The 27,098-nt window shown below is 36.3% G+C and overlaps 1 protein-coding gene, 2 long non-coding RNA genes and 1 other non-coding gene across 5 annotated transcripts; all 4 read left to right on the top strand.

Annotated features, from left to right (window-relative positions):
- The first annotated feature begins 1,469 nt into the window (after window positions 1-1,469).
- LOC125586574 lies at window positions 1,470-1,576 on the top strand. Its single transcript, XR_007323111.1, has one exon. It is a non-coding gene; the product is annotated as a small nucleolar RNA R71 (small nucleolar RNA).
- Window positions 1,577-2,854: 1,278 nt separating this feature from the next.
- Window positions 2,855-4,748, top strand: LOC125585226. Its single transcript, XR_007322166.1, has 2 exons — window positions 2,855-4,073; window positions 4,394-4,748. It is a non-coding gene; the product is annotated as an uncharacterized LOC125585226 (long non-coding RNA).
- A 940-nt stretch (window positions 4,749-5,688) lies between these two features.
- LOC125585227 lies at window positions 5,689-7,113 on the top strand. 2 transcript variants are annotated; one of them, XR_007322168.1, is made up of 2 exons: window positions 5,689-6,559; window positions 6,669-7,113. It is a non-coding gene; the product is annotated as an uncharacterized LOC125585227 (long non-coding RNA). The 2 variants fall into 2 exon arrangements; XR_007322167.1 differs by having other exon boundaries at window positions 5,689-6,554.
- Window positions 7,114-11,246: 4,133 nt separating this feature from the next.
- On the top strand, window positions 11,247-14,368 carry LOC106352285 (transcription factor MYB20-like). The gene is made up of 3 exons (XM_048753906.1): window positions 11,247-11,790; window positions 11,899-12,028; window positions 12,887-14,368. Exons 1-3 carry the CDS (start codon window positions 11,658-11,660, stop codon window positions 13,413-13,415), a joined length of 792 nt encoding a protein of 263 aa, XP_048609863.1. The 5' UTR covers window positions 11,247-11,657; the 3' UTR covers window positions 13,416-14,368.
- The last annotated feature ends 12,730 nt before the right edge of the window (window positions 14,369-27,098 follow it).

Here is a 27,098-nt window from a genome sequence, read left to right on the forward strand (position 1 = left end):
GATCAGCCAATACCAGAGACAGTCTACACTTCTTGTACTGAGTGAAACCAAGCTTCTTAGCAACAGATAAAGGCATCAAGCTGACACTAGCTCCCAAATCGCAGAGACATCTATCAAATACCATAGGTCCAAGAGCACAAGGTAATGTGAAGCATCCTGGATCTTCTAGCTTCTTTGGAACAACAAGCCTCTGGATGATGGCACTGCACTCATGAGTGAGAATCATCATGCCCTCCATCTCCTTCTTCTTTGCAGCTACAACATCTTTCAGGAACTTGCTATATTGAGGAATCAGCATGAAAGCATCAATGATGGGCATTGTGACTTGAACTTCACTCATTTGCTTCTCAAATAGAGCTTTGTACTTCTCTAGCAGCTGCCTCTTGAATCTACCAGGGAATGGTAGTTTGGGTTCATAGGGAGGAGGAACAAAAGAATTCTCACTTGCTGGAGCAACAACTTCACCATCTTTCACTGTTTTCTTCTCTTCCCCAACCTTTCCTTTACCTTTTGCTTCCACAATCTTCTCCAAGATTTCATCATTGATTTTCTCATCAACAATCACCACTTCATCATCTATGTTGATGGCAACCCCCTCACCTTGTTTCTCAGCATCCTTGGTGAGAGCTTTCTGAGGTAACTCCTTACCACTCCTGAGGGTGATAGCTTTCATGGTCTCCTTGGGGTTTTGCTCAGATTTTCCAGGTAAAGAACCTTGTTGGCGATTTTGTTGAGTGTTCATGGCAGCAAACTGGTTCTCCAAGGTTCTGAACTTGTTGTTGAGCTCATTGTAGCTTCCATCAATCTTTGCGTGAAGGTTTTTCAACTCATAGCCAACATGCTTCTCACTTCTTGTCTGAGACTCCAAGATTTGTTTTAGTAGGGCATCAGTGCTGCTGACTGGAGGAGTAGAGGTAGAAGTAGTAGGTTGTTGTTGGGCAGGTTGTTGTCCTTTGTTGTTGAAACCGGGAGGAGGGTTTTGTTGAGGCTGATAGCTGCCTTGCTGGTTGTTCCGAGGCTGATAACCACTCTGTTGGTTGTTGGGGTAAGATCTCTGTTGGTAGTTGTTGTACTGAAAGTTTGGCTCTTTCTTGTACCAGCTACCATTGTTGTTGATGAAGCACAGCTCTTCTTGCCCTTCCAAACCATCAACTTCCTGGACAACAGGTGTGGCTTCTTTGTTTGGGTTACCAACAAAGTGCAGCTGCTCCTGGGTGGCCTTATCAGCAATGAGAATATCAATCTTATCCTGTAGAGCCTTTAACTCCTTCCTCGTCTGCTTGTCTGTTCTACTGCCTCTGTCGTGGTCTGCGCTGTAAACTGCATCACTCTTTACCATGTTGTCAACCAGCTCTTCTGCATCTTCCTCAGTTCTCCCAAGAAGAACCCATTGCTAGCTGTATCCAGTCTGGCCCTGTACTTAGGAAGAGCACACACGGTAGAATGTGCTCAGCAAGCTCTCCTTAGAGAAACCATGGTGTGGGCATTGAGCTTGGTAGCCCTTCAATCTCTCCCAGGCTTCACTGAAGCCTTCCAAGCCTTTCTGTTGAAAGCTGGAGATCTCATTTCTTAGCTTAGCAGTTCTTGAAGTAGAGAAGAACTTCTCTAAGAAAGCTTTCTTGCAGTCATCCCAAGTGGTGATTGAGTCGCTTGGTAGAGACTTCTCCCACTGTCGTGCCTTATCCCCCCGAGAGAAACGGAATAACTTCAGCTTTAAGACATCCTCAGACACACCATTGGTTTTTGACAACCCACAGTAGCTGTCGAACCTGTCCAAGTGATCAAATGGGTCCTCTATAGCCAAGCCATGATACTTGTTGTTCTCGATCACGTTGAGGAGTCCTGATTTGATCTCAAAGTTGTTGGCTGCTACAGCTGGTGCTCGGATTCCCAATCTATGACCATGAATGTTGGGGCGGTCATAAGTGCCAATGGGTCGAGCTGCTCGCTGTTGGTTTTGTGGAACGTTGTTGGCATCATTTTGAGGTATGTCTCCCATATCAGTATCCAATCTCTGCAAGTGAGACTGTTGCTCTTCTTCTCTTCTCTTTCTAGCACACTCTCTCTCTAAAGCTCTGATGTCTGCGGCTCTTGGAACTAGGTTTGATGGACCCCTGCTCCTCAAGTTCATACACCTGTAAATTAAAGGGAGGTGAAGAAGGAGAATCAGTAACAAAAGAAAATAAAAATGACTTAGTCTCAAGCAAATGACTAAATCTCAATGTTCAAATCTACTCAGAATTTGGCAACGGCGCCAATTTGATGTTAGGAGTTTTCAAGGCTCCTAAGACAAATGCTGTAGTATAAATGATTGTCGAACCAATTCTAATGGATTTCAAGCACTGAGAATGCAAGTACTTACTTAATCTAAGTGCAACCGATGATTTAAAGGGTTTTCTAAACTAATGATTAATACTAATGCAGTTTGAGAATAATAAAAACGGTAAATGAGTTGACTTTCTTAACTAAGGAAAATGAGAACTCATGGGCATAGGAATTAGACCTTGGGTGATCAAGTTTCGAACTAAGGATGGCAGACGAACAATCAAACTATCAACCTTAAGCTTAGACACGATCCTAAACAAACTCTATGTCTAGATGAATGTTCATTTACTAACAAATTTCAAACAACAAATGTCTCTGGTTGAATAATATGGAAGCAATCATTACTAACAGGTCTAAGGCTATCTTAGCACTTCTAACAACAAATGTCTTTGGCAAAATATGCTAAAAGCTTATAAGGGTTGTTTCAGGCATTTCATCGAACACCTTTTGGGTGGGAAATGCCTAAAGATTAACTTTTGAGAAGCTAACTCAGAAGATGCATTATGATTACTCTACTAGCAAGATTTTGGAATGATCTACTCTACACTACAAGAAATATGAGTATTGGTAGCAGTTCGTGGTAGCACAAATTCACCAACTGCTACCAAAAGTGCCAAAATCAGATCACAACTCAATCGTAGCATTAAATTCGTGCTATGAAAATTTTTTATTAAGCGGAAACGCAAAATTCAGTTTTGTAGCTAAAATGTTATTTTGGAGGGTAAAACACTTAACGAAATTTCACATTCCCACCAAAAAATTATGTTTTGGTAGAAATGGTTATTTTTTTGCCCAAGTCATTTTCATTTTACAAAGAAAAAAAAAACTTATTGATTTTCTCTATCATCGTCTTCATTGTTTATTTGACTCAATCTATCCATTTCGATCGAAGAAACACATATGGATTGGTCTTGTTCAAAGTCGAACTCAGGAACCCTAATCTGTCAAGCCGCTGGACTCTTCTTCTTCGTCATACACAAACTCCTCCATCCACGGCGAATTGGCTCCTTCACCTTCCTCCGCTGCTTTTCACCACCATCACATTTGCCGCTTCTTCTTAATATTCCCTTTGTTTTATCAATCTCAATTGCACAGAAATCAAAACTCTAGAGGTCATCGACCTATATCCTTTGACAAGGTATGGCTCAGCGTGAAGACGTTTATGACATTGATAGCCCACTAGATTCCAGGTTTTCTTCTACTCCAATGCTCCAATTTCAATTGGGTCTATAAAAATCTCCCTTTTTTGTTGTTTAGTCACACTTGTTCAGTTTTCACGAGTTTCTTTTGTTCGATTTCGCTGACAAAACCCCCTTGATTTTGTTCAATCGATTTCGGCATGACTGTTTATGTTCATTTCTATTAAAAATCTCTCCTTTCTGCTGTTTCCTCTTGACAAAACTCCACCTTGATTTTGTTCACTTACTATTGTATTTGTTTACGGTATGACCAGAACTGGATTGTTTATGTTGGATTAGCAGAAAAAGTTTGTCTTTTTGGTGTGTGATTCTGATTGTTTCTCTTCTATTGATTTATGCAACTGGGAACTGAGTTCTGATATGCGTTTTCTGTGAAAAGTTTTACCATTTTAATGATGCCTCAAGGAGTTGTACCAGTTCAGGGATGGACCCCTACACCGTAAGTTATGTCATACCGGAACTGATCACAGCAACTACAGAAACTTGCAGCAAAACGAGTCAGGCTAATCTGTCCTCTTGACGGGATCTATGCATTGTTCTTCCTTGAAGGTTTGAAAATAGGTTGAAGTTTGTTTGTTATGAATATATAAGTTTAAAGTTTGAGTCTTGGTTGCTTATAATCCCTCTAAGTAGTCTCCAAACTCATAACTCGTGTACATATTCTAGTTTATGTGACATTATCAGCTGAGAGTTGAGGCTTAGCTGTAAAAATGCTATTACATAACTCGTGTACATATTCTAGTTTGTCTCAGATTATGATGAATTAGACATTGATCTGTTTCTCTCTGTGAGGTTCTCAAAACTATTGTTTAGTGAAACAGTCTTATTCAAAGACACCTTTGTTACAAGTATCGTTACCGTTTTTGCAGGTCCTCACACAAGAAGATGAGAATGGAAACGTCAAACTTGAGTGTCTCACCATTAGTAAACAACAGTTTTAAGCTGGGAGATTTCACATTGACTCACGGATGACAGCTACTAAAGATGCTGATCGCATTGCTGCGCTTGATGTTCTTCGTATTATCAATAAGCCTACTGCTACTTCTTTGGTTTATGCTTTTGAAAGGAGAAGCAATTAAATAATTATTGTCTTTGATCTTGGTGGTGGTATCTTTGATGTCTCTGGTACTTTACATTAAACTGTTGCTATATATATATTAGTTTGATAAAACGGTTACAGTTTTGTAAAAGAATTTTGATTTATAAAAACTCAATTGCAATGTATCTCAATTGGTGACAAAAAAAAGAAAAAAAAAAATCTAATTTGGGGTATATGATTAAATTGCAATGTATAAATGATAATTAAACATTTAGATTAAATTTAATATTTGAACTTAAATAATGAACAGTAGAGTTTTAAGATTTTTAGTTAGATTTGGGTATATGATTAATTTGGGGTTTAAACCCTTACCCTAAACATAAACATTAAAATTTCAATATTTTCATAATATAATTTCGATCTTAAATTTAAAGTTTAATAATTTTAAAAATAGAATCTCAAATTTAAATTATAACCCTCAAACATTAAATCTTAAATCTATACCCTAAATATAATACCCTAAACCCCAAACTTAAATCTTACATACAAAGTAGGCCTGGGACTTATTATCCGAGGTCCGGATTCGATCCGAGATCCGCTCCGGATCCGCTCCGAAAATAGGATATCCGGGGTGCCCGGATCCGAATCCGGATAGTAAAATCTTGGATCCGTCCAAACCGGATCCGGATCCGGATATCTTAATTTTTAGGTCCGGATATCCGGATCCGGATCCGTACTTTTAAAACACATTAACTTTTTAAATTTCATTAATATTTATACTTTATATAATAATATTTATACATAAATTAATTTTGTAATATTATATTTTAGTTTTTACAATATTATAGACATATATATATATATATTTATAACTCTTGTATAAATATTTCATTTATGTATTATTTTTAATTATTTTTGCGGATCCGGATCCGGATCCGGATATCCGCGGATAATAGAATATAGAGACGGATATCCGAAATCCGGATATCCGGAAACCACAAATCCGGATCCGGATATTAAATCCACGGATCCGACGGATCCGGATCCGGATCCGGATACCCTAAATTTCCCGGATATCCGGATCCGTCCCAGCCCTAATACAAAGTCATAAAATCTATTTTTTAATTTATAATATAAATTTTAAACTTAGACTCCAAATATATTCTAAAACTCAAACCATATACTTAATTATAAATCTTAACCCTAAACCCTAAACCACATACTTCATATTAACCTACATCATAAATCCTAATTTACAAATTTCAAAAATTTAAATTGTACTCTAAATTCTAACATATACACTATAACTGTGAACTCTAAATACAAAATCTAAATTTTAAATTTAATCAAATACATATACTATAAATGCCAAACACCAAACCCTACATCAAACCCTATTCTTCAAATTGATACTCAAACTCTAAATCCTTTTATAACAATTCTTAATTTTTTTAAGGAAAATCATAATTATATATCATAATTGATATTTTTGCAATTACAAATTGTAATTACTGAAATTAACCATCACTTAATCTTCAAACATTAGTCTTTGTAAACATATAAAATGATATGTCAAACTTAATAAGATTAAATCAAATAAAATAAAAAAGAAAGAATTGTGTGGTACAAACTACAATCTCTATCTCACCTCCTTTTACGTCATTCTTCTTTTTTTAATAGCAATCCTAGTGATTCTTTTCTATTGGCTAATACAAGAAAGTGGGGATAACTTCTTTTTTAACCTTAACCGTTGATGAATTTAATCTAAGGGACATAAATATTTGCTTCTTTTTTAATGGTTTCCTCTCTTTCTCGATCTCTGCTCCTCTCCTCTTCTACTGTCGTAAACCTGAAAAAAAAATGAATCCATCTCTTCTTCTTCTCTGGAATATCCACCACCATGCTCCTTTCTATTCGGTTGCGCCCTTCACCACCACCACCACCGCACACTCGTCAACACCACCACCGCACGCTCGTCAACACCACCACCGGTCACGTCTCTCTCTCTCTCTCTCTCTCTCTCTCTCTCTCTCTCTCTCTCTCTCTCTCTCTCTCTCTCTCTATCTCTCTGTTTTGAATCTGATTTTTTTTTGTTCTTGGTAAAGGAAAGTGGAGGAGGCACAGGATTGATGAATGAGGCACAGGAGATTGATAGAGGAGGTAGCAGTGGTGGGTCGTGAGCAGAGCCGGCTTGAATGTTGAAGACGAAGAAGCTCGGTGAGGAGGCGGCAGGCGGCGGAGAATATACATTAGGTTTAGATTAGGGTTAGGTATATTTTTAATTTGGTTTAGTATGCTAAACCGATTTTTTTATTAATAGTTTGAATCTTTTTTATGTTTGTGTTTTGAAATCTGGGTTCCAGGGATAAACAGAAGATGAAGAACATCAGGAGACGGAGAGAAGAGAGAAGGGTTTTTTTAGATTTTGTTTTTAAACCTGGTTTGTATGTAAACTGGTTTAGTTTGTAAACCGAAATTTTTTGTAATCTGGTTTAATTTATAAACCGATTGTAAACCAAAATTTTAATATAAACCAAAATCATTTATAAACCGGTTTAAAATATTAGCTATTCAGTATTACCTAGAATATAAACGTCATACCACAAGTAAAACACTGTATTATAATATTCAATGGCACAAAAAAATTGCTATTAAATGTTCAAAAATCCAAAAAAAACTGAGTTACAAAAAGGTATTCCATGACAAAAAACAAATGTCATAACAAAATATTTTATGGCACACGAAAAGTGCCATAAAATATTTAAATAACGAAAAGAAATCGCTATAAATAGATATAATATAACACAGGACCAACGCTATAATATCTGTATATTGTTACAGCACGCGAAAAACGCTACGCTAGGGGGGGGGGTCTATTATAGCTGCGGCTGTCACGGCGTTCTTCGAAACGCTATGAAAACGATATGATAGCGTTTATCGGGTGCCATTAATACCGATATTTCTTGTAGTGTCTAAAACATCCTAGCTCTAACCTAATCACCCTTAATCTTCCTAACCCATGAATTCAAACGGTGATTACTCACTACTCTTCATGATTCCTCTTAATCCCATTTTGGATTTCAGATTAATCATACAGAGGGATACAACAACGAATTGAAAACACAGAATTGCAATAACTAGATGAACAAAGATGATTCAAGAGATGAACTTTCCAAAGGTTTTTCTTAGAACAAAAGATAATCTGTCTAGTGGCTGCTAAAGGTACTTAAAACATAGGTTTTCAGAAGTAAAAACGTGCATAATGAAATGACCAAAAGGCCCTTGAGTAGAAATGAATTCGAGCAAACAGAAGGCGCGCAGCGACCTCCAGTAGTTGCTTTGAGAGGTCGCTCCAGGCTTCGGGAGCGACCTGGAGGGGTCGCTGCGAGACGTCGCTCCGGATCACTCTTCGTGAGCGACCTCGCTGTGTCGCTCCGGTCACGTCGCTCCCAGCTGGAGCGACCTTATGGTGTCGCTCCGGAATGTCGCTGTAAGGTTGCTCTCGTGCCTCCGAGCGATGGAGACGCGAACGACATCGGGGTGTCGCTCTGGCCAAGTCGCTCTGAAAGGGTGTTACAGCGACTTCACGGTGTCGCTCCGGTGAGGTCGCTCCCATGCACTGCTCGTCCAATGATCACCTTTATCACCTCTTTTGAGCTCCAAATGCACCCAAATGTCTACAAGAACTCCATGTGGTACTCCAATACCTAATAAGGACTCATGTATGCAAAATGCGACCTAAACACGGCTAAATCCTAGTCTATATGATCAAAATGCACATGGGTGAATGGATAAGACAATGGAAATATGCAAGATATCACCTTCTCCCTTAGTCTCAATATGAAAACCATTCATTCGAATGTCTTTAAAGCTCAATAGGCTCTTCTTCAAGTTGGATGAATACAATGCATCAGATATCTCTAGATGCGTACCCTTAGGCAACAGAATGTTAGCCTGGCCGTAGCCCTCTATGAGACTGGCTATACCCGCAATGGTATTGATATTGGCATTTTTCAGAGTAAGATTTATGAAATATCTTTTGTCTCTTAAGATCGTGTGGCTTGACCCACTGTCCACAACGAATTCATCCATTCTTCAAAACAGATTGAAGAATGATACTTTAGAGACTTCTTTATAAAAACTTTCATTCATTAAGTTTATAAATAGAAAAAACAAGTTCAAAGCAATCAAAACATAGAAAACACAAAGCAAAGAACACAAAACAACAGATGGCCGAAATCAACTTTGATCTTTTAAACAATCAGACGTTTCATACTCCATGAGATCATCTTGTTCATGATTGAAATCATCTTCACCATCTTGATAAGTCATATGAGCTTCAGGATTCTTCCATTTCAAACTCTCTTGGTAGAGGTCAACGAGATGTTTGGGAGTCCTACATGTCTTAGCCAATGATTATCCATACCACATCTATGACACACAGATTTGGTCGAGTTTTGTGGCTTGAAAGATGTACCACGGCCTCGGCCATGTCCACAGCCTCCATAGGAGCCACGGCCATATGAGTTGCCTCGGCCTCGACCAAACGAATTCCGGCCTCGACCACATCCATGCCACTTCCCACGGCCACGGCCGTGTTGGCTATCACTCTGAACATGGTTCGACTCTTTCTTAGCCTCTATGGTCGCATGTGCCTCAGGTAATGGGTTTGTTCTAGGAGGTCTCAATTCACCGTTTCTCATGAACAACTCATTGCTTTGCTCCGCAAGCAATAAACAAGAGATCAGATTAGCATAAGTAGAGAAGCCCTTCTCACGGTACTGTTGTTGTAACAACACATTGCTTGTGTGGAAGGTGAAAAAGGTTTTCTCAAGCATATCTTTATCCCTTATATCCTCACCACACAGTTTCAATTTTGAAACTATTTTGAACAGGGCCGAGTTATACTCGTCCATGGACTTAAAGTCCTGGATTCTGAGATTCCTCCAACCATATGTAGCCTTTGGTAATAACACCGTCCTCTGGTGATCATATCTCGATTTCAACTCTGTCCAAAGGTCTAGAGGATTCTCAATAGTCAAATACTGATCTTTGAGACTCTCAATAAGATGATGGCGTATAATCAATATCGCTCTGTATCTATCTTTCTCACTTTCATTATTGCCCTCGGTGATACATTCACCGAGTCCCTTGGATTTCAATATGATCTTAGTATCAAGTGCTCATTGTAAGTAATTATCTCCAGAGAGATTTAGGGCAACAAAATCCAAGTTGTTGATTTTCGACATCTGAAATCATATGTTTCATTCTTCGGATTTATAATATTCTTATGATGCATACAAGACAATAAGATATGCAAATTGGTCACACAACCAAACGGATATGATGCATTCAGTTCATACGATTATGCATGCATGATATGCTAACAAGCCGCACAGCCAAACAATCCGAACATGCATGATGCAAGACAAGCCGCACGACCAATGGTATGAACAATCTTATCAAACGGTTTCTATATGTTCATAATGCAATCGTTTATACATCTTAGCAAAATGGTTTCTAAGTGATCATGAAACATGAAACCTCAATCAATCAAACAATCAAGCAATGCATCAAAGAGTTAATTACTATCAACCTAACGGATCATATTCAAGATTAATCAGTCAATGCAATTAGGGTTTCAATATGAACAAGGCCGGTTAGGTTAAGTCTTTAAACAAGATGAGAACTAGGCGATTTTAATTCCAATTCAATCAACCAAATTCAAGTATGAGATTAAGCAATCCTAGCAATCGGTTCTATATGATCAAATTCAGATTCAAAACATTCAATCACATAAACAATCAAATCAAATTTCTATTTCAAATTAGGGTTTGCATGGTATGCATGCGGCTAGGCTTTAGGGAATTAGGGTTTCGATTTTAATCAAGCAATAAGATTCAATTTAGGTTATTAGGGATTGGATCTATTGCCTTAGGGTTTGGTTCTTAGGTTTTAGTTTTACCTTAACCTCAAGACGGGTTGAATGGACCACCGAATAGAGAAGAACGCGAGCTGATCGTTGCTGTCGGGTCGCGAACGGGTTGCTGTCTGTCGCGAACGGATTGAAGCTGAGACGGGTCGCGAACGGGAACAAGCTGCTATCGTGTCGCGAACGGGTTGAATACTGAGATCGTCGCGAGCTGGAACGGACTGAGGTCATCTATCGCGAGCTGAGAACGGATCGCGAACGTGCTGAGGATGAACGGTTCACGATCAAGATTAGGGTTCGTGATCGGAATGGGGTTATCGCCGGGATGAGTTAGGGTTTTAGAGTTTGGGACTTTAGCTTAGAGTTTTAGAGTAATCGTGCTGATAACGTGTTGTGAAACAAGAGAATATAATCTGTATGTTTCAGTATTATTTATAAACATAAGGAGCCCTTTATATATAAGGATTACACCGTCATAGAATAATAGAAAGACTAGAATATGAAAATACAAATATGAAAAGAGTACAAATCATAAGTCTAAAGTAAATAGAAAAGTAGCCAAAGGAGAAAAGGAAGTAGCCGACTCTCTCTCTCTCTAGGGCGCGACCGTCTCTCTCTAAACGGACCGACTCTCTCTCTCTAAAATATGGACCGGTTATGGACATCCATGATATAAATAACACAAATAAGGATTATGCCACCACCGCACAACAAAAGATAACTTGTAGTGGCTAATTACATATATATAGTTTTTTTGTCAAACATATATATAGTGATCGCATGTAATTTATTTATACCATTTAATTTAAGAATTGCTTTAGCTCAAACTTTGATAACTAATGAATCACAAGCTAAAACAACCTCACACACTTCTCATTAACTTTTTGTTAAGGGCAATCATTATCTACTACTTCATTTATTAGTGTTTGCTTTAAATTTGGATTTATTTGTAGTTTACTCTTAGCTGATCTGTCAACTGAGAGAATCTTTGCCCTTCACAACTCACATAATATTATTTATAGTTAATGTCCATTCAAATCTCTCTTTATATTTTTTTGCTAACTCATCAAGCTCTCTCTGTTTGCTTTAAATGAGTATCATAGTTATATGTATGTAAAATGGTTGATGTCATTGATTAGAGCTTGCTTCCAAAGCAAAATAAATGGGGAGAAAACCTTGTTGTGACAAGATTGGATTGAGAAGAGGTCCATGGAGTATAGAAGAAGATCATAGACTCATGAACTTTATTCTTCACAATGGCATCCACTGCTGGAGAATCGTCCCCAAACTTGCAGGTACTTCTTTATACATACACATTTGTATACCTGCATGCATAATTCGATTTATTTTTTATTGCATTTTCTGTTATCTTTGAGGGGTTTAGTGTTTACATGGTCACGAAGGTTTGTTGAGATGTGGGAAGAGCTGTAGATTGAGATGGATTAATTATTTGAGACCTGATCTCAAGAGAGGTGGTTTTACTGATGCTGAAGAAGATCGGATTATGGAACTTCACTCTCAGCTTGGCAATCGGTACCGTACGAAACTTCAATTTGTTTTTGGCTAAAAGCTAGTTATTCACTTTCTTTCAATCATATAATTACTTCACCCGGTGTAGGACAAGTTTTTCTTTAAAGAAAAAAAAATGAAACCTATCACCCATGTGTTACCGTACATGCTTGGATTTATGTACGACATGTTTCATTCAACTTCCTTCACTTCATTTATTACTTTCTAAAATTTATGAATTTGGTTTCTAAAATTTAACAAAGTGGTTTCTGAAAACAGTTGTGCATGGGAGTGAGAATGGGTTATTTTTGAGGGGAAAATCGGTTATGGAAGAAAAAAATATATCCGGATTTATACATGTATAAGTTTATGTCCATATATCCTAAACTTTTTTTGGGTTTGGTTCATGCACGGCCGACCATAAAGTTTTAGGGTTATAGACATATAGTAAGATTTTAATATATATTTTAAAACAATTTAGATTCTTATTGTGTATTACTTTAATAAAAATTTTTTTTTTTTGAAAAAGGGCTTTCATATTAAACATAAACAACTACAAGCAAAGACCAAAGGTCTTATAGTTTGAAAAAGTTTTCACGAGACAAGCCTCATGAGCAATTTTACCCCAAACCAATGCAACAAATGAGTAGGTAAAGAAGGTGGACCAGTAATGGTATGAAAACATAACCTAGTGAGAGGAACCTCGGCCACGACGACCTCGCTTACCTTTTCCTCGGACCGTCTTACTTTAGTAAAATTTTGGGACCAAAACCAATGAAAAGTGTGGTTGAATTAAGTGCGGTTGATATAATCACTTTATATGCTTATAAATTATGTAGTTATGGTTTCTTACATGTTTTATGAATGCATTGGATGTTGTAGGTGGTCTAAAATTGCTTCTCATTTCTCTGGTCGAACGGATAATGAGATAAAAAACCATTGGAATACGAAGATCAAGAAGAAGATGAAACATCTTGGTTTAAATCCGGCTACGCATGAACCAATGAATAATATTACCAACCAACCCCAATCGATGCAGATAACAAAACCAAACATGTGTTCTACCATCAAAGAAAGAGAAGAAACAAAGGGTCAACCAAAAGATGAATTTATAATAGAAACAAAGAAGACATCAATAATATCCAATAATGATGAACTACTTCTGGCTAAGAACTGCAAAACGCTATATGCAGAAGAAGTAGACATCAGACCTCTATTCAAAATGCAAGGCAACGAGACATCTGTCTCGTCTTTACCTTCTTTATATAGTAATATTTCAAGAAGTGAATATTCATCCTATCTTGCAGAGGATTCCATATCTTTAGAGCAATGGGGTTTGACCGATATGACGGATCCTTTGGTACCATGGGACCTCCTCACCAATCTTGATGATACTCCTTTCCTTTTATAAAAAAATATATTGTAATATATCTACAAATATATAATAATCATATGTAATTAGTAGTTTAAATTCATGTATGTAAGATATGGATTATCCATGGCGGGCGATGATATATTTGCTCATACAAGTTGTATACATATATAAAAAGTATACATAAATACTAATTTATCCGAAATCAGATATATATGACAATGAAGAGCTGCTAAAATACCATACAATTGAAACATAGCTTGCAACTATACAACTGTTTTATCGTCACTTTTTACAAAAACTATTGTTTTCTAGTCACTTTTCAAAAACCACCGGTTAGAACATTTTTTTTTTTTTTGAAACAACCACCGGTTAGAACTTAGTTTTCACAATTACTTGATATCACTTATATACTAAATCACAAGTCACATAACCAATTAAATGTTGCCACATAATTCATGTTTACAAAATTAAAAACACCACATAATTCATGTTTACAAAATTAAAAACAATTTAAACAAAACAATGTTAAAAAAAATAATTGTAGGCACCGGCTTCTTAAAACAATCCACTATAGGACAACTACCCACGATCATCTTTCTTCCACAACTTTTTATTTTTCTCGATTCCTATAAATCTCTAAAATTTAACAATTAAAAGACGTTTAAATAGAATGTTTGAGTATTATTGAAGTCTTATCAAATGTTTGAAATCTCTAGAATGGAAGCGTGAAGTTTGTTGAAAAAGGTTTGTTCGAGACCATGATCAAAATAGGTTAGTGTTTGATATGAAACAACAATGTTAAATTGTAATTTTTTGCTCCGTTCAGAATGATATTGTGTTACAGGAGCATAAGGTATTAAGTATTAGAGCGAAGCAGGAAATAAATTATTGCTGCGATCAGGAAGAGCTCTTGATGATATATATATATATATATATATATATATATATATATATATATATATATATATATACCAACTGCCTTGCTCATTGCTTATTTAGCAAAGCTTAATAATTTTCTCTATTCTTTTTTTTTTTCTCGGGTCATTTCTAGGGTTTCAGTCGCTCTCCGTCTAAATCAGGGATTATTCACTTGGCACGAGATTTCGCAAAGTTTCCTTTTTGAATTGCTGAGAATTTGTTTCAGATCCGTGTGATATCGAAGCACGTTCTCAAAATTTGTTAGACTGAACTTGGTAAACAGTTCTCTTAGCCTCTGTTTAATCCTTCGCTTTCTTTCGCAATAAGTTTTTTTTTTTGACAAAAAGTTTTCATATCTCTCCCACTAAGGTTCCGTACGAGAATTTCTCAAACGAACAAGGGAACGTAACGATGAAGAATCTAGAAGAGCAATGGGTGTGCTGAGAAGAAACTCTGAGAATAATTACTCTAGAGCAAAAATATTCATTAACCAGGCAAAGAGTTTGGATATAGATCTTGGTTGTTTAAATCAAGTGCTGATTATGATCGATGTTTAATTGTTTATTGCAGGAGTAAGAGAAACTGACTGATATGTGATTCTGACTGTAGTTCGTTGCTAATGAAGAAACCGTCAAGAAACTGCACAAGAAGTTAGCTCTTTTCTTCATCTCGGACAAGAAAAAGTTCAACGGCGCAAAGGGCACTTTTTAAACTGATTTTAAAAGCTTGGTCTCAGTTGTCTGATCAAGAAGGTAAACATAAAAATAGTGGAATTCAGAAATCACAAAAGCCACATGAGCCTGCTTCATCTAACAAGCCAAGGCCAAAGCCTAAGCCTGAGTATGAACCTCCGCCTAAGTTTGAACCTACTTTTTGGAAAGGGTGCAATAGATGCAAGACATATTGTGAATTCTTGAGGACTGATTACCTTAACAAGTCCTCCTGAGCATCATGCTTTACTTTTTTTTCCCTTGTGTGTTCTTCAAATAAATGTGCCACTATCCATTTATACATTTAGTTTGGAAGTATGCTTTCAAATTACCCTTTTAATACGAGAATTCACTTGACACTTGATGTTTTACTCATGTCTGACGTGAGCTTATCATTTCTGTTGTATATATTTAAAAGGTATAGTAGTAAATATCACCTATTCTAAAACTAAGGAGTTTGTTAACTTTGATTAGTCAATTATTTTCTATTGTTTTTGTGGATAAATGATTTTTTTCTTTGATTTGCTTTCACAAAACGGTGTATCTATTACAAGTTATTGTTTACTGTTTTAATTAATTGGTTGTAAATTATAATGATGGTTGACAAATAAAACTTTGTTGTAATATTGTTTTTGTTTGCAGTTGATATATATACTGAATGTTTAAAGACATATATTACAGGTTAAGAATTAGGAAAACATAGGAAGAACAAGACATTCAGAAGTAAAACAGAAAAGCTTCAAATTAAATTTGTATGGAGGGAGCTAAATATAAAATCATCGTATTTTTAAAAAACTAATCTAATTATATGATCAATGTATTTTTTTAGAACTAATCTAACTTAACCAGTGATAAACTAATTAGTGTGTTCATGGTTTGTTTTTTTGCTGTACTCATCTTTTTACAAAAATAAAAGTTGTTTTATACATGTAATTTTAGTTATCTAAAACTGAAATTTGGTCTTATTTATAAGCAAAAATAAGTTCGTGCGTAGCACGAGAACCATACTAGTTTGATAATAAAACAAAAACGCTCCTAACTTTTTTTCTGACTTAATAACACATCTATCTATATATATAAAGTTGGCTTTTTCCCTTCTTATGACATGTGGAAGGGGGGTTTGTTTACATGTGTCCTCATGTTTGTTTTATAATTTTAAATCCTTCTTCATTTAAATTATTGCAATTTGCTCCATCAATTTCTAATTATGTACTACCTAATCTTTCTCATATTTATTGGTCCCTAAAATTCAAGAAATAAATAAAAGAATATAAATATATTTTAAATATTTAATTTATTCACAAATAAAAATAGCATAAACTTTCACCATTTTATTATTTTTACTAATTTTTATTATTTCATTTACAAACTATATATTTATTTCACTATTAATATCATAAGATAATCAAACTAAGAATAAGAAACTAGAGCATCAACGCAAATAACCAAGAAAGCGGGCCAAAGGAAGAATAATAATCGAAAGGCCAAAGCCACCAAGAAGCAGGAAGATATATGCCTAAAGCACTGGAATCACAACCAGTAGCTAAAAGGTAAGAAACACCTTACAAACTAAACAAGAACATACAAGACGACCATGCAAGTGCAAAACCACAAAGCACTGGATAGAAGGGACCAAAGCTCCAAGAGACTAACTCCGCACACCTATACGAAGAGAAATATAGAAAGAAAAGAAACAACTTGAGAAAGGGAAAATGAAAGAAACCACTGAGAAATCAGGGACTAAACTTGAGACCAGAAATAACCTTTCAAGCCCACATAGCATACACGAACGAAAACATTATCCAAACCTGAAGTGGCAAACATGGTGAAAGGGAGAGCCACCATAGATGCGATGAAAGCTGCAAAGAGATGCGAGAATAGAGAGGGAAAAAGAGACGAAACGAAATCAGCAAACTATGGAACCGTCCTCGAGCTATAAAAAAAAGCATATAAATCAGAACACCAAAAATAGATCTTGAAAACCAAGACAAACAGAGACATTATTGACGGTAAGCCAACAACGATGAATACAACATCAAAGACGACTAAACTCTGGCCCAACCAAAGAAATACAGTTCCAAACATCAGCTGAAATCTAAGGAAAAAGAGGACCTGTCAATATTGATTGGAACAGCCTACAATGCCGTGAGAATCAACCGAACAACTGAAAACTCATAAACCTGATCTACAACAAATACCATATAATCTCACAAGTGAAGAATGCAAGGAAGAACAAGAGAAAGAGGTGAATCTTTTTCCGGTGATGGTGAGAAGTATCGCACACCAGAAAGGTAACGGAATACATAGACGGTGACAGCTCAAGGTCAAAATACGGGGATAGGGCAAAAAACACAGTTATAATTAAAAAAAAAAAAATACAATTTTGATGCTGAAACCGTTAATCTTAGAATCAACAAATGCGTAGATACAAAGTTATTGAAATTAAATATTCTTTTACGTTAGAGGTTCACTTCACTACTAACAAGTACTATACACACAAAAACAAATTATTCAAAAAAACAAACACAAAATATATTAATATATCACCTACTACTATAAAACACACTAAAAATACCAAGTAATGCTCTTAACAAATAAAAACGACAACAAAATTACATTATCCAAAAAATCACTCTTAACAATAATAAAACAATATTCTGCGCGTAGTTGATAATATACTCCGCAAATTTTAATAGATTTTAATGTACTTTAGAAAGTTGCACATCATAAGTACTTTTTTTTTTTCTTTTGTAGCTTCATCATAAGTACTTAGTTTACTTAGACTACATTTTTACTCAATCTAAAAACTGCATTATTGATTCATCATCATTCTTGATGTACAAATAATATTTCAGTCATTTTGAAGTTCTATGTATGCTTCAAAGTTATAAAAAAACCTGAATAGAAACGGATTGATAAAAAAAAATTAATAGAAACGGACAACATATGTTGAAAAGCATCTCCACATGTGCAAGCCAATAACTTTTTAACTAATTAAATATTATTTGCGTTCTTTATAGTTAGGTGAATTAGGTAAATGCGGCTTTTCATGAAATAAAAGTAACAAATACAAAAACTTATGAAACTGACAAAACCTTTTTCAGAAGAAAAAACTTACAAAAAGTGACCCGTTTCAAATTAACAATGAGTTCCAGAATAAAATGTACCTACCTACTTTATAGTAAATTTAATAAAAACAAAAAACAACTAAGTAATCACTTCTACTAAAATTTCGATAACTATATTATTTTTAGTAAGAAGATTTGATTTAATCGGACCAAAATAAATAAAGTTAAAACATAATTTTATACACTTTTAGATCATGGTGATCGTAGTTGTTGGTATAAAAGAAAACTAAATCTCGATTCGCGCAACCGCGCGGATTTTTGTTTTCATTTATTTTTATATAAATATTTTGTTTTCAATTCTAAATTGGTATATATTATAATACATATGTGTCTATCAATTTTTAAAACATAATAAATTTACGGTATATTTTTTTCATTGAATAGATTGTTTCAAACTTTCACATGTATTTATATCTTCTTCTACATATATATTTTCGGATTATTATTTCATTATTAAAATCGTAACTATATATATAAAGATTAGTAAAATATTGTTTTACTGTCATATTCAAAGATATTGTAACATTTCACAAATTTAGAAAGTCTTTAAAAAATTAAAATTTTCGCTTCATAGATTTATATTATCGAGTAAATAATTAAACATTTAGTTTTTGTTTAAATTTTTAAAATAAACGATATAGTTTAAAATTTGTTTTCATTGGTTTAAGGTTGTAAAGATTAATCATTGTTAGATAATATGATTTTTGTTATTTAAAAAAAAATTTTCATAATTTTAAAAGTTAACATCGACAAATATTTAAATATTTAACATATGAAGGTATAGTATTACAATATTAAATTATATATATTTAATTTATACTATCGATAAATCCAATGGATCATTTATTGTTTAAATCCAATTATTGATAGGCTAATAAAAATTTCTGGTAGGCCCAAAATTTAAATGATAAGATTAGAGATTAAATGTAACATGACTTTTTAGAAATAGATCCATTAGGTCCATTTTTTAAAAATCACACATGAATCAAAGTTGTGAATTCTGTTTTAATATATAAGATTTTAAATATATAATAAAAATATAAAACCAACCTCTGCAAGTCACATTTTAACAGACAATGGTTTATTAAGCGTAATGGTAAACCATCAAAAAAATACAACATTGCAAAGCGCACCACTTAGTTTGTTAATTATCACATTTTAATAATGGATTAGCTTTTTAAATAGATAATGCCATAATTTTGATACGTGATATTGTCTTTTTGGTCATGAAATAGTCACTATTTTAGTTGGGGTTTTGGCCAGGACAATATTGTATAAACATATATCATTTGTCTAACCATATCTACAATCTTATTAACTATGACAAAACTTGGTTTCCAACTCAACCATTTGATAATACAAGTTAATTAATGGGGGATTGTAAGTCGTCTTTCAAAATGAACGAATAGTATTAGTTTCCTATATTTACACGAATAGTATTAGTTTCCTATATTTACTTGATTCCTTTATATAATTTTTTTCATTTGACCGTAATTTATGCAAACCAACTAAATATGGATAGCGTATATACGCAATCACCAGTTGACCGTAACATTATATAGTTTATCATGTCGATTGAAGAACGTGACAAACATTGATAAGTTTTCCAAAATTGTGTTTGAGTCCGATGAAGTTCCAAAAATCAATGCTTTCAAAAAGAAGTAATACATTTCGTTTAATGAGTTTGGCAAATTACTGTATTTAGTTTGGTAAGTTGGTATCCTTTATTATTGCTCTTAATAGGATTGCAAAAGAAGAGTTCTGAAGACACTAATCGGTGTAGCTGGTTTTTCGGTTTTTTTTTAATTGTTTCTTTATAAATTGTTTCTTTCATATTTTATTCACTACAAGAAAACATCACCTTAACGAGGGCGGTTTTCCTCGTTATTTCGTCGTAAAAGAGGCTTTACGACGAAATAGCGAGGAAGCGCGTTTGCTCGTTACTCGTCCGTCGTAACACATATTTCCTCGCTAATTCGTCGTAACTTAGCGAGGAATATATTTCGTCGTAAAGACGAAGTAGGGCGATTCGTCGTAAAGGCCACGTCAATATTCCACGCAAAGACGTCGCTACAATTCCTCGTAAATACCTCGAAATGAGTTCCTCGTAACCTACACGTAAATACCTTGAAAGAGTTTCCTCGCAAAATACACGTAACAACCACGAAACGATTTCCTCGTAAAATACTCGTAAACTTTTCCTCGTTATTTCCTCGCAAATGTTTCCTCGTAAAATAGTCGTTAATTGTTTCTCGTCATTTCCTCGTAAGGTTTCCACGTAAAGAGGTCGTACATTAGCTACGAATTTACTTCGTTTTTATTATTTTTACAGAATTTAAAAATATAATTAAAAAATAATTAAAATTATTTAATTTAATAATAAATTAAAATTTAAAATAAAAATAAATCAAAATGAAAATATTTTATATATAAATAAGTTTTGAATTTATATAATACAACAACAAAAAAAAAACTAAGGGTCGTTCATCGCCCGGTAGAATTCATCACTCCTCCTCGTAACATCCGCCTCGTTATGTACGTCGGATGACTCGCCTTGAATGGGATGTTGTTGTCGCATGTTCCTCAACATGGACTCCCATTCCGGATTTGTGGCCGCAATAACGTCCAAGAAACCCTCGACTCCACCCATACGAGATTTTGTCGCGGTCAACTCGTTACGCAGCTGAGCGGACTCTCTACGCAGCTCAGTGACTTCATCATCCCGTCGCTGACCATAAGACGATGTCGCTCTCGGAACATCGTTGACGTAACCAATACCCAACGTCTGTCCCTTTTTTTGTAGGGACAACCTTAAAAACAAAAAATAAATATTGTAAGTAAAAATTTAAAGTTAAATTAAATGAATAATAAAAAATTATTTTTTTTGAAAATTTACCTCCTCGTAAATCTTATCCGTGTCAAGTGTGGATAAGGTGACGGGTAATCCGTCGGTAGACTGCTGGGTCAGCTGAGGTCTTCAACCCGAGCAACTACGTCGTTGTAGATTTGCTCGGACTTGCCATCTACAAATACGCCCGCCTTGTTCTTGTGGGTCCTCTCGTAAAGTTCCATAAGAGAAGGGAGATGTCCCGTCTCTTTGGCCTAAAAACAGTTAAGAAAGTTAGAATAAATTAATATATATATTAAAAAATTATTTAATAAAATATTTAATTACCATTTCCAAACGGACACCGGCGTGGGGTTTTTGGCCCGTAGTGTGAAGCATCGGCCCGTTCCCGTGCTCATCGACCGTGTTACGGGAGTTAGAGCAAGCCTGGGCGATTCTAATGGAATCAGGAAGGCGCCAATAACGGATGAGGCCATCCCACACATCCGTGGTGAGCTCAGCGGGTTTGCCAGGCTCATACCCCTTCACGATCCAGTCACCCTTCCAGTTGGAGACCGTGTCCAACAAGCGAACTTTCGCCTTCGCGTTAAACTTCTTCCTCACCCTCTCAGTGATCCCCAAGGCCCAAGTATATTTTTGCTGTTGGAAAAATAAATTAACAATTAGTTTTTTAGAAAGTATATATATAAATCATGAAAAAAATAAAGTATATATAATTAATTAATAGAAACTTACATCGTAAATTTTGAACCACGTCTTTCTGACGTAGTGAGGCGTCTTACTCCAGTTTGGATGTGGCATGGAGAAGTAACCCTTGATCGTGTCGGTTACGTCCGATGCAAGACATCCGTCAACCCCCCACCTGGAAAATACAAATTTAAAATATAAATTATTTTTTAATGTTATAAAAGAAATTTAAACGAATTAAAAAAAAATTAATGCAACATACCACAAAGTTCCGTCCGGTCGGTCTGGGTCGATGACTGGTAAACCTTCTCTGCCTGGCAGACTGAGAATGTCTTCTACAGTGTACTGCGAGTAAGGAGCACTCGGAGGCACCATCAAATCAGGATGAATATCGGCGGCCATCGGAGGTGCCATCGGAGGAGGCACAGGAGGAGGCATCGGAGGAGGCACATGAGGAGCCGATGGTGCAGTAGAAGAAGTAGACCCAGAGACTCTCTGAGTGTACTGAGTCTCGGGGACAGTCTCCTGGCCCGAAGAACTGGGAGCGGAAGAAGAGGCCGGGTCTAAACGACTACCCGGCTCACCGAAGATCTCTCTGTAATGGGCAGTAAGTCTTCCTTTTCGAACCTGGAAAAAAAATGAAATTTTTAAAATTAACATCAACAATATATTTCCCAACATTATCCACATAATCAACACTAAACAACATAAAATCCGCAAACCTATCTAAATTTCCTATACTAACCACCTAATCTATCATAAACTAACCAAATTAGAGAGGAATCAGAGAGGCTAACAATTGCTACGAAATGGAGAGGAAGTAGAGAGGAAGTAGAGAAGAAAGAAAGAGTGAGCGCTCGGGTGTATATATAAGATTACATATCGTCGCAAATTCCTCGTAAGTTTACGACGAAATAGCGAGCAGTTACAAAGGCCCGTCTTTTTTTTTACGAGGAAATTGCGAGGAATCACAAAGGCCCGTGTTTTTTTATACGAGGTATTAACGACGATTTACCTTACGAGGAATTAACGAGGCTTGCTTTCCTATAAATATACCCACAACTCTCACTCTCAAACCACACACAAACTCCCAAATCACACCTTATCTCAAATCACAATCCTCAAAAAAATCCTATTCAAATTATAAATATTTGAAAAAAATAGGAAAAGGAGAAGATATTAGAATTCATGTGGGCGAGACTTACGTATTATAATTGCTGGAAGTCTTGCCACATGTTAATCTGGTATTTCTCTCATTTTCCTTTTTTTTTCAAGTTTGTACACTACGAGATATTTACGACAATTTGTACTTACGTGGAATTAACGGGTTTATGTATAAATCCGTTTACGTGGTCTTTACGACGATTTCTGCTTACGTGGAATTAACGAGTGTTTTGTTTAAATCATTTTACGTGGTAGTTTGATGTTAGGAGTTTTCAAGGCTCCTAAGACAAATGTTGTAGTATAGTGATTGTCGAACCAGTTCTGAGGGATATCAAAGCACTGAGAATGCAAATACTCACTTAATCTAAGTGCAACCAATGATTTAGATGAGTTTTAAACTACTACTAATACTAGAAAGCAATAACAGAATGATACTTCTTGACTAAGGGAAAAGAGAACTCATGGGCATAGGGATTAGACCTTGGGTGATCAAGTATCGAACTAAGGATGGCAAATGATCAATCAAACTATCAACCTTAAGCCTAGACACAATTCTAAGCAAGCTCTATGTCTAGATGAATGCTCATTTGCTAACATATCTCAAACATCAAATGTCTTTGGTTGAATAATATGAAAGCAATCATTACGAACAAGTCTATTAGCTATCTTAGCATCTTTAACAACAAATGTCTTTGGCAAAGTATACTAAAAGCCTAGGAGAGTTGTCTCAGGCATTTCATCAAACACCTTTTGGGTGGGAAATGCCTATTGATCAACTTTTGAGTGGCCAACTCAGAAGATGCATTATGAATACTCTACTAGCAAGGAACAAGAATGATCTACACTAAAACATCCTAGAACTAACCTAATCACCCTTGATCTCCCTAACCCATGAATTCAAAAGGTGATTACTCACTAATCTCCATGATTCCTCTTAAACCCATATTGGATTTCAGATTAATCATGTAGAGAAATAGATAAGAAATCAACAATAACACAAGAACATAACAATCAAAATCCAAGAGATGAACTTCTCCAGAGAGTTTTTGTGTATTTCTTAATAGATCCAAAGATGGTCTGCCTGGTGGTGGCTTCCAGAGTAAAAAACATAGGTTTAGAAAATAAAAACGTGCATAATGAAATGACCAAAAAGGCCCTTGAGAAAACATGAATTCGGCCAAACAAATAGACGTGGAGCGACCTCGGCACGTCGCTGCGAGAGGTCGCTCCCGGGTCGTTTCCTCGCGAGCGACCTGGATGTGTCGCTCCGAAGACGTCGCTCCCGGCTTGCTCAGAAACCATAGACGCGAGCGACCTTAGGGTGTCGCTCTAGGAGGTCGCTCCGAAGCATAGATGGCGAGCGAGTTCATGGCGTCGCTCCGGTAGGTCGCTCCCATGCATTGCTCGTCCAATGATCACTCTAATCACCTCTAATCACCTCCCTTGAGCTCCAAATGTACCCAAATGTCTCCAGGAACTCCATGTGGTACTCCAATACCTAATAGAGACATATGTATGCAAAATGCAACCTAGACATGGCTTAATCCTAATCTATATGATGAAAATGCACATGAATAAATGGATAAAACAATGTGAATATGCAAGATATCATAGTTACGACGATTTCATCCTACGAGGACTTTACGACGATTTGTGCTTACATGGAATTAACGAGTGTTATGTTTAAATCCCTAGAATCCGAAACCCGAAACCCGAAACCCAAACCCGAAACCCGAAACCCCATACCCGAAACCCCAAACCCCAACCCCCAAACCCGAAACCCAAACCCCCATCTTTAATTTTCTACTTCATATATTCCAAACCCCATATTTAATTTTAAGTTTCGTCGTTATTTTTAACGAGTGTTATGGTTAAATCCCTAGAAACCCGAAACCCGAAACCCGAAACCCGAAACCCGAAACCCGAAACCCGAAACCCGAAACCCGAAACCCGAAATCCAAAACCCGAAACCCCAAACCCCGAACACCTAAACCCGAAACCCCAAACCCGAAACCAAAAACCCGAAACCCGAAACCCGAAATCCAAAACCCGGAACCCCAAAACCCGAAACCCCAAACCCGAAACCCCAAACCCCAAACCCCATATTCCTTATTTTCTACTTCATATATTCCAAACCCCATATTTATTTTTAGGTTTCGTCGTTATTTCCTCGTTGTATTACGTTATATTTACGACGATTTCATCCTACGTGGTTTTTACGACGAATTCATCCTACGTGGTATTTACGACGATTTAGTCCTACGTGGAATTAACGAGTCCTTCGTCGTTATTTACTCGTTGGAATACGAGGACTTTACGACGATTTAAGCTTACGTGGAATTAACGAGTGTTATGTTTAAATCCCTAGAATCCAAAACCCGAAACCCCAAACCCCAAACCCCATATTCCTTATTTTCTACTTCATATATTTCAAACCCCATCTTTATTTCCATTCCAAACCACAATTCCCACATTTGCTTATTCATAAAACAAACTCCCACATTACCTTATTCATAAAACAAACCCCACATTATCTTATTCATAAAAACAAACTCCCTCATCTTATTCATAAAACAAATACATCAATCGGATACATCGACATTCTCGTCATCACTAGAAACATCATCATTTTCATTAAGCTCGTCTTCAACAGCTTCGTCTGTGGCATCATCGGTAAGATCTTCGTACTCGTGATTATGCGGATCAATGAGAAGGATATCATCAATTTCTTGTTCAGGTTCCTCAACTTCATTTATCTGTTCTTCTTGCAATGGTGGTTCTTCTCCACTGATGATTCGTCCTCGAGGTGTAACTTTGATTACTGCTAACCAATTTATACCTGGATCTCTCATCCGAGGGTATGGAAGGAAGCTAACTTGGTCTGCTTGTGAAGCTAAGATGAAAGGCTCGAATTTGTTGTACCTTCGTCCACCGTTGACATCAACTACACCGAATTTGTTAGACCGAACACCTCTGTTGACGACGGGGTCGAACCATTCACATTTGAAGAGGACGCATTTCAGCTTCAGTATCCCTGGAAATTCGACTTCAATAATCTCCGTCAAGATCCCGTAGACGTCAAAAAATCCGGGAGGAAATATCTTCTCCAAGTTGCACAATAAGATGAGAATGTTCTCCTGAAGCTGTTCCACAACTTCTTCTTTAAGAGTGCGTGTGCTCAGATCCCTGAAAAATGCTCCAATGCCTTTTATATTCAAAAAAAAATTAAACACATTGTTAGTCATATATTATTTTGTAAATTATTGTGATATAACACACTACGTACCTGCAAGTGCTTCATGTACGTTTGTTGGAAGTAGCTCCGCAAATGCAAAGGGCAGTAGTCGTTGCATAAATACATGACAATCATTACTCTTCATCCCGGAGAACTTTTGACCCTTTTCAACACATCTAGAGAGATTCGAAACATACCCATCGGGGAACTTCACTTCTGATGCCACCCAGTTGAACAACACCGACTTTTTTTCTGAAGATAATCTGAATATCGGAACGGGAACTTGTCCATTGCTTTTAATATGTAACTCGCTTCTTGAGCAAATATCCGGCAAGTCCAACCTCGATTTTATGTTGTCTTTTGTCTTCCCTGGGACATTCAATATTGTATTCATGATGTTCTCAAAGAAATTCTTCTCTATATGCATCACATCGAGGTTGTGGCGCAGAAGAAGATCCTTCCAATATGGCAACTCCCAAAATATACTCTTCTTGTGCCAGTTGTGATGAACACCGTAAGAATCTGGCATATTACGAGGGACATGTCAATTATCACCCCAACGAACTGTTTCGTTAGCTCCGTAGTAGTCGATTTGCGCTTCAATTTGTTCTCCAGTTAGATATGGAGGAGGAGTGTCTCTCACAACCCTTTTGTGCCTAAACAAATTCTTGTTTCTTCGGTAAGGATGGCCAATGGGAAGAAATCGACGGTGACAATCAAACCAACTTGTCTTCCTACCATTCTTCAGTTGAAACGCATCTGTCGTTCCATTACAATATGGACAAGCTAATCTCCCATGTGTAGTCCATCCAGACAACATCCCATAGGCAGGAAAATCACTTATGGTCCACAAAAGCATCGCTCGCATCGTAAAATTCGTCTTCGTTGAACAGTCATACGTCCTCACCCCTGTTGACCACAAATCCTTCAACTCTTTTATCAGTGGTTGTAGGAAAACATCCAGGGACCTTTTTGGATGGTTCGGACCAGGTATTAATATGGTCAAGAATAGTAACTCCCGTTGCATGC

This window comes from Brassica napus, chromosome C4 (genome assembly GCF_020379485.1).
Source record: "Brassica napus cultivar Da-Ae chromosome C4, Da-Ae, whole genome shotgun sequence".
Taxonomy (NCBI): Eukaryota; Viridiplantae; Streptophyta; class Magnoliopsida; order Brassicales; family Brassicaceae; genus Brassica; species Brassica napus.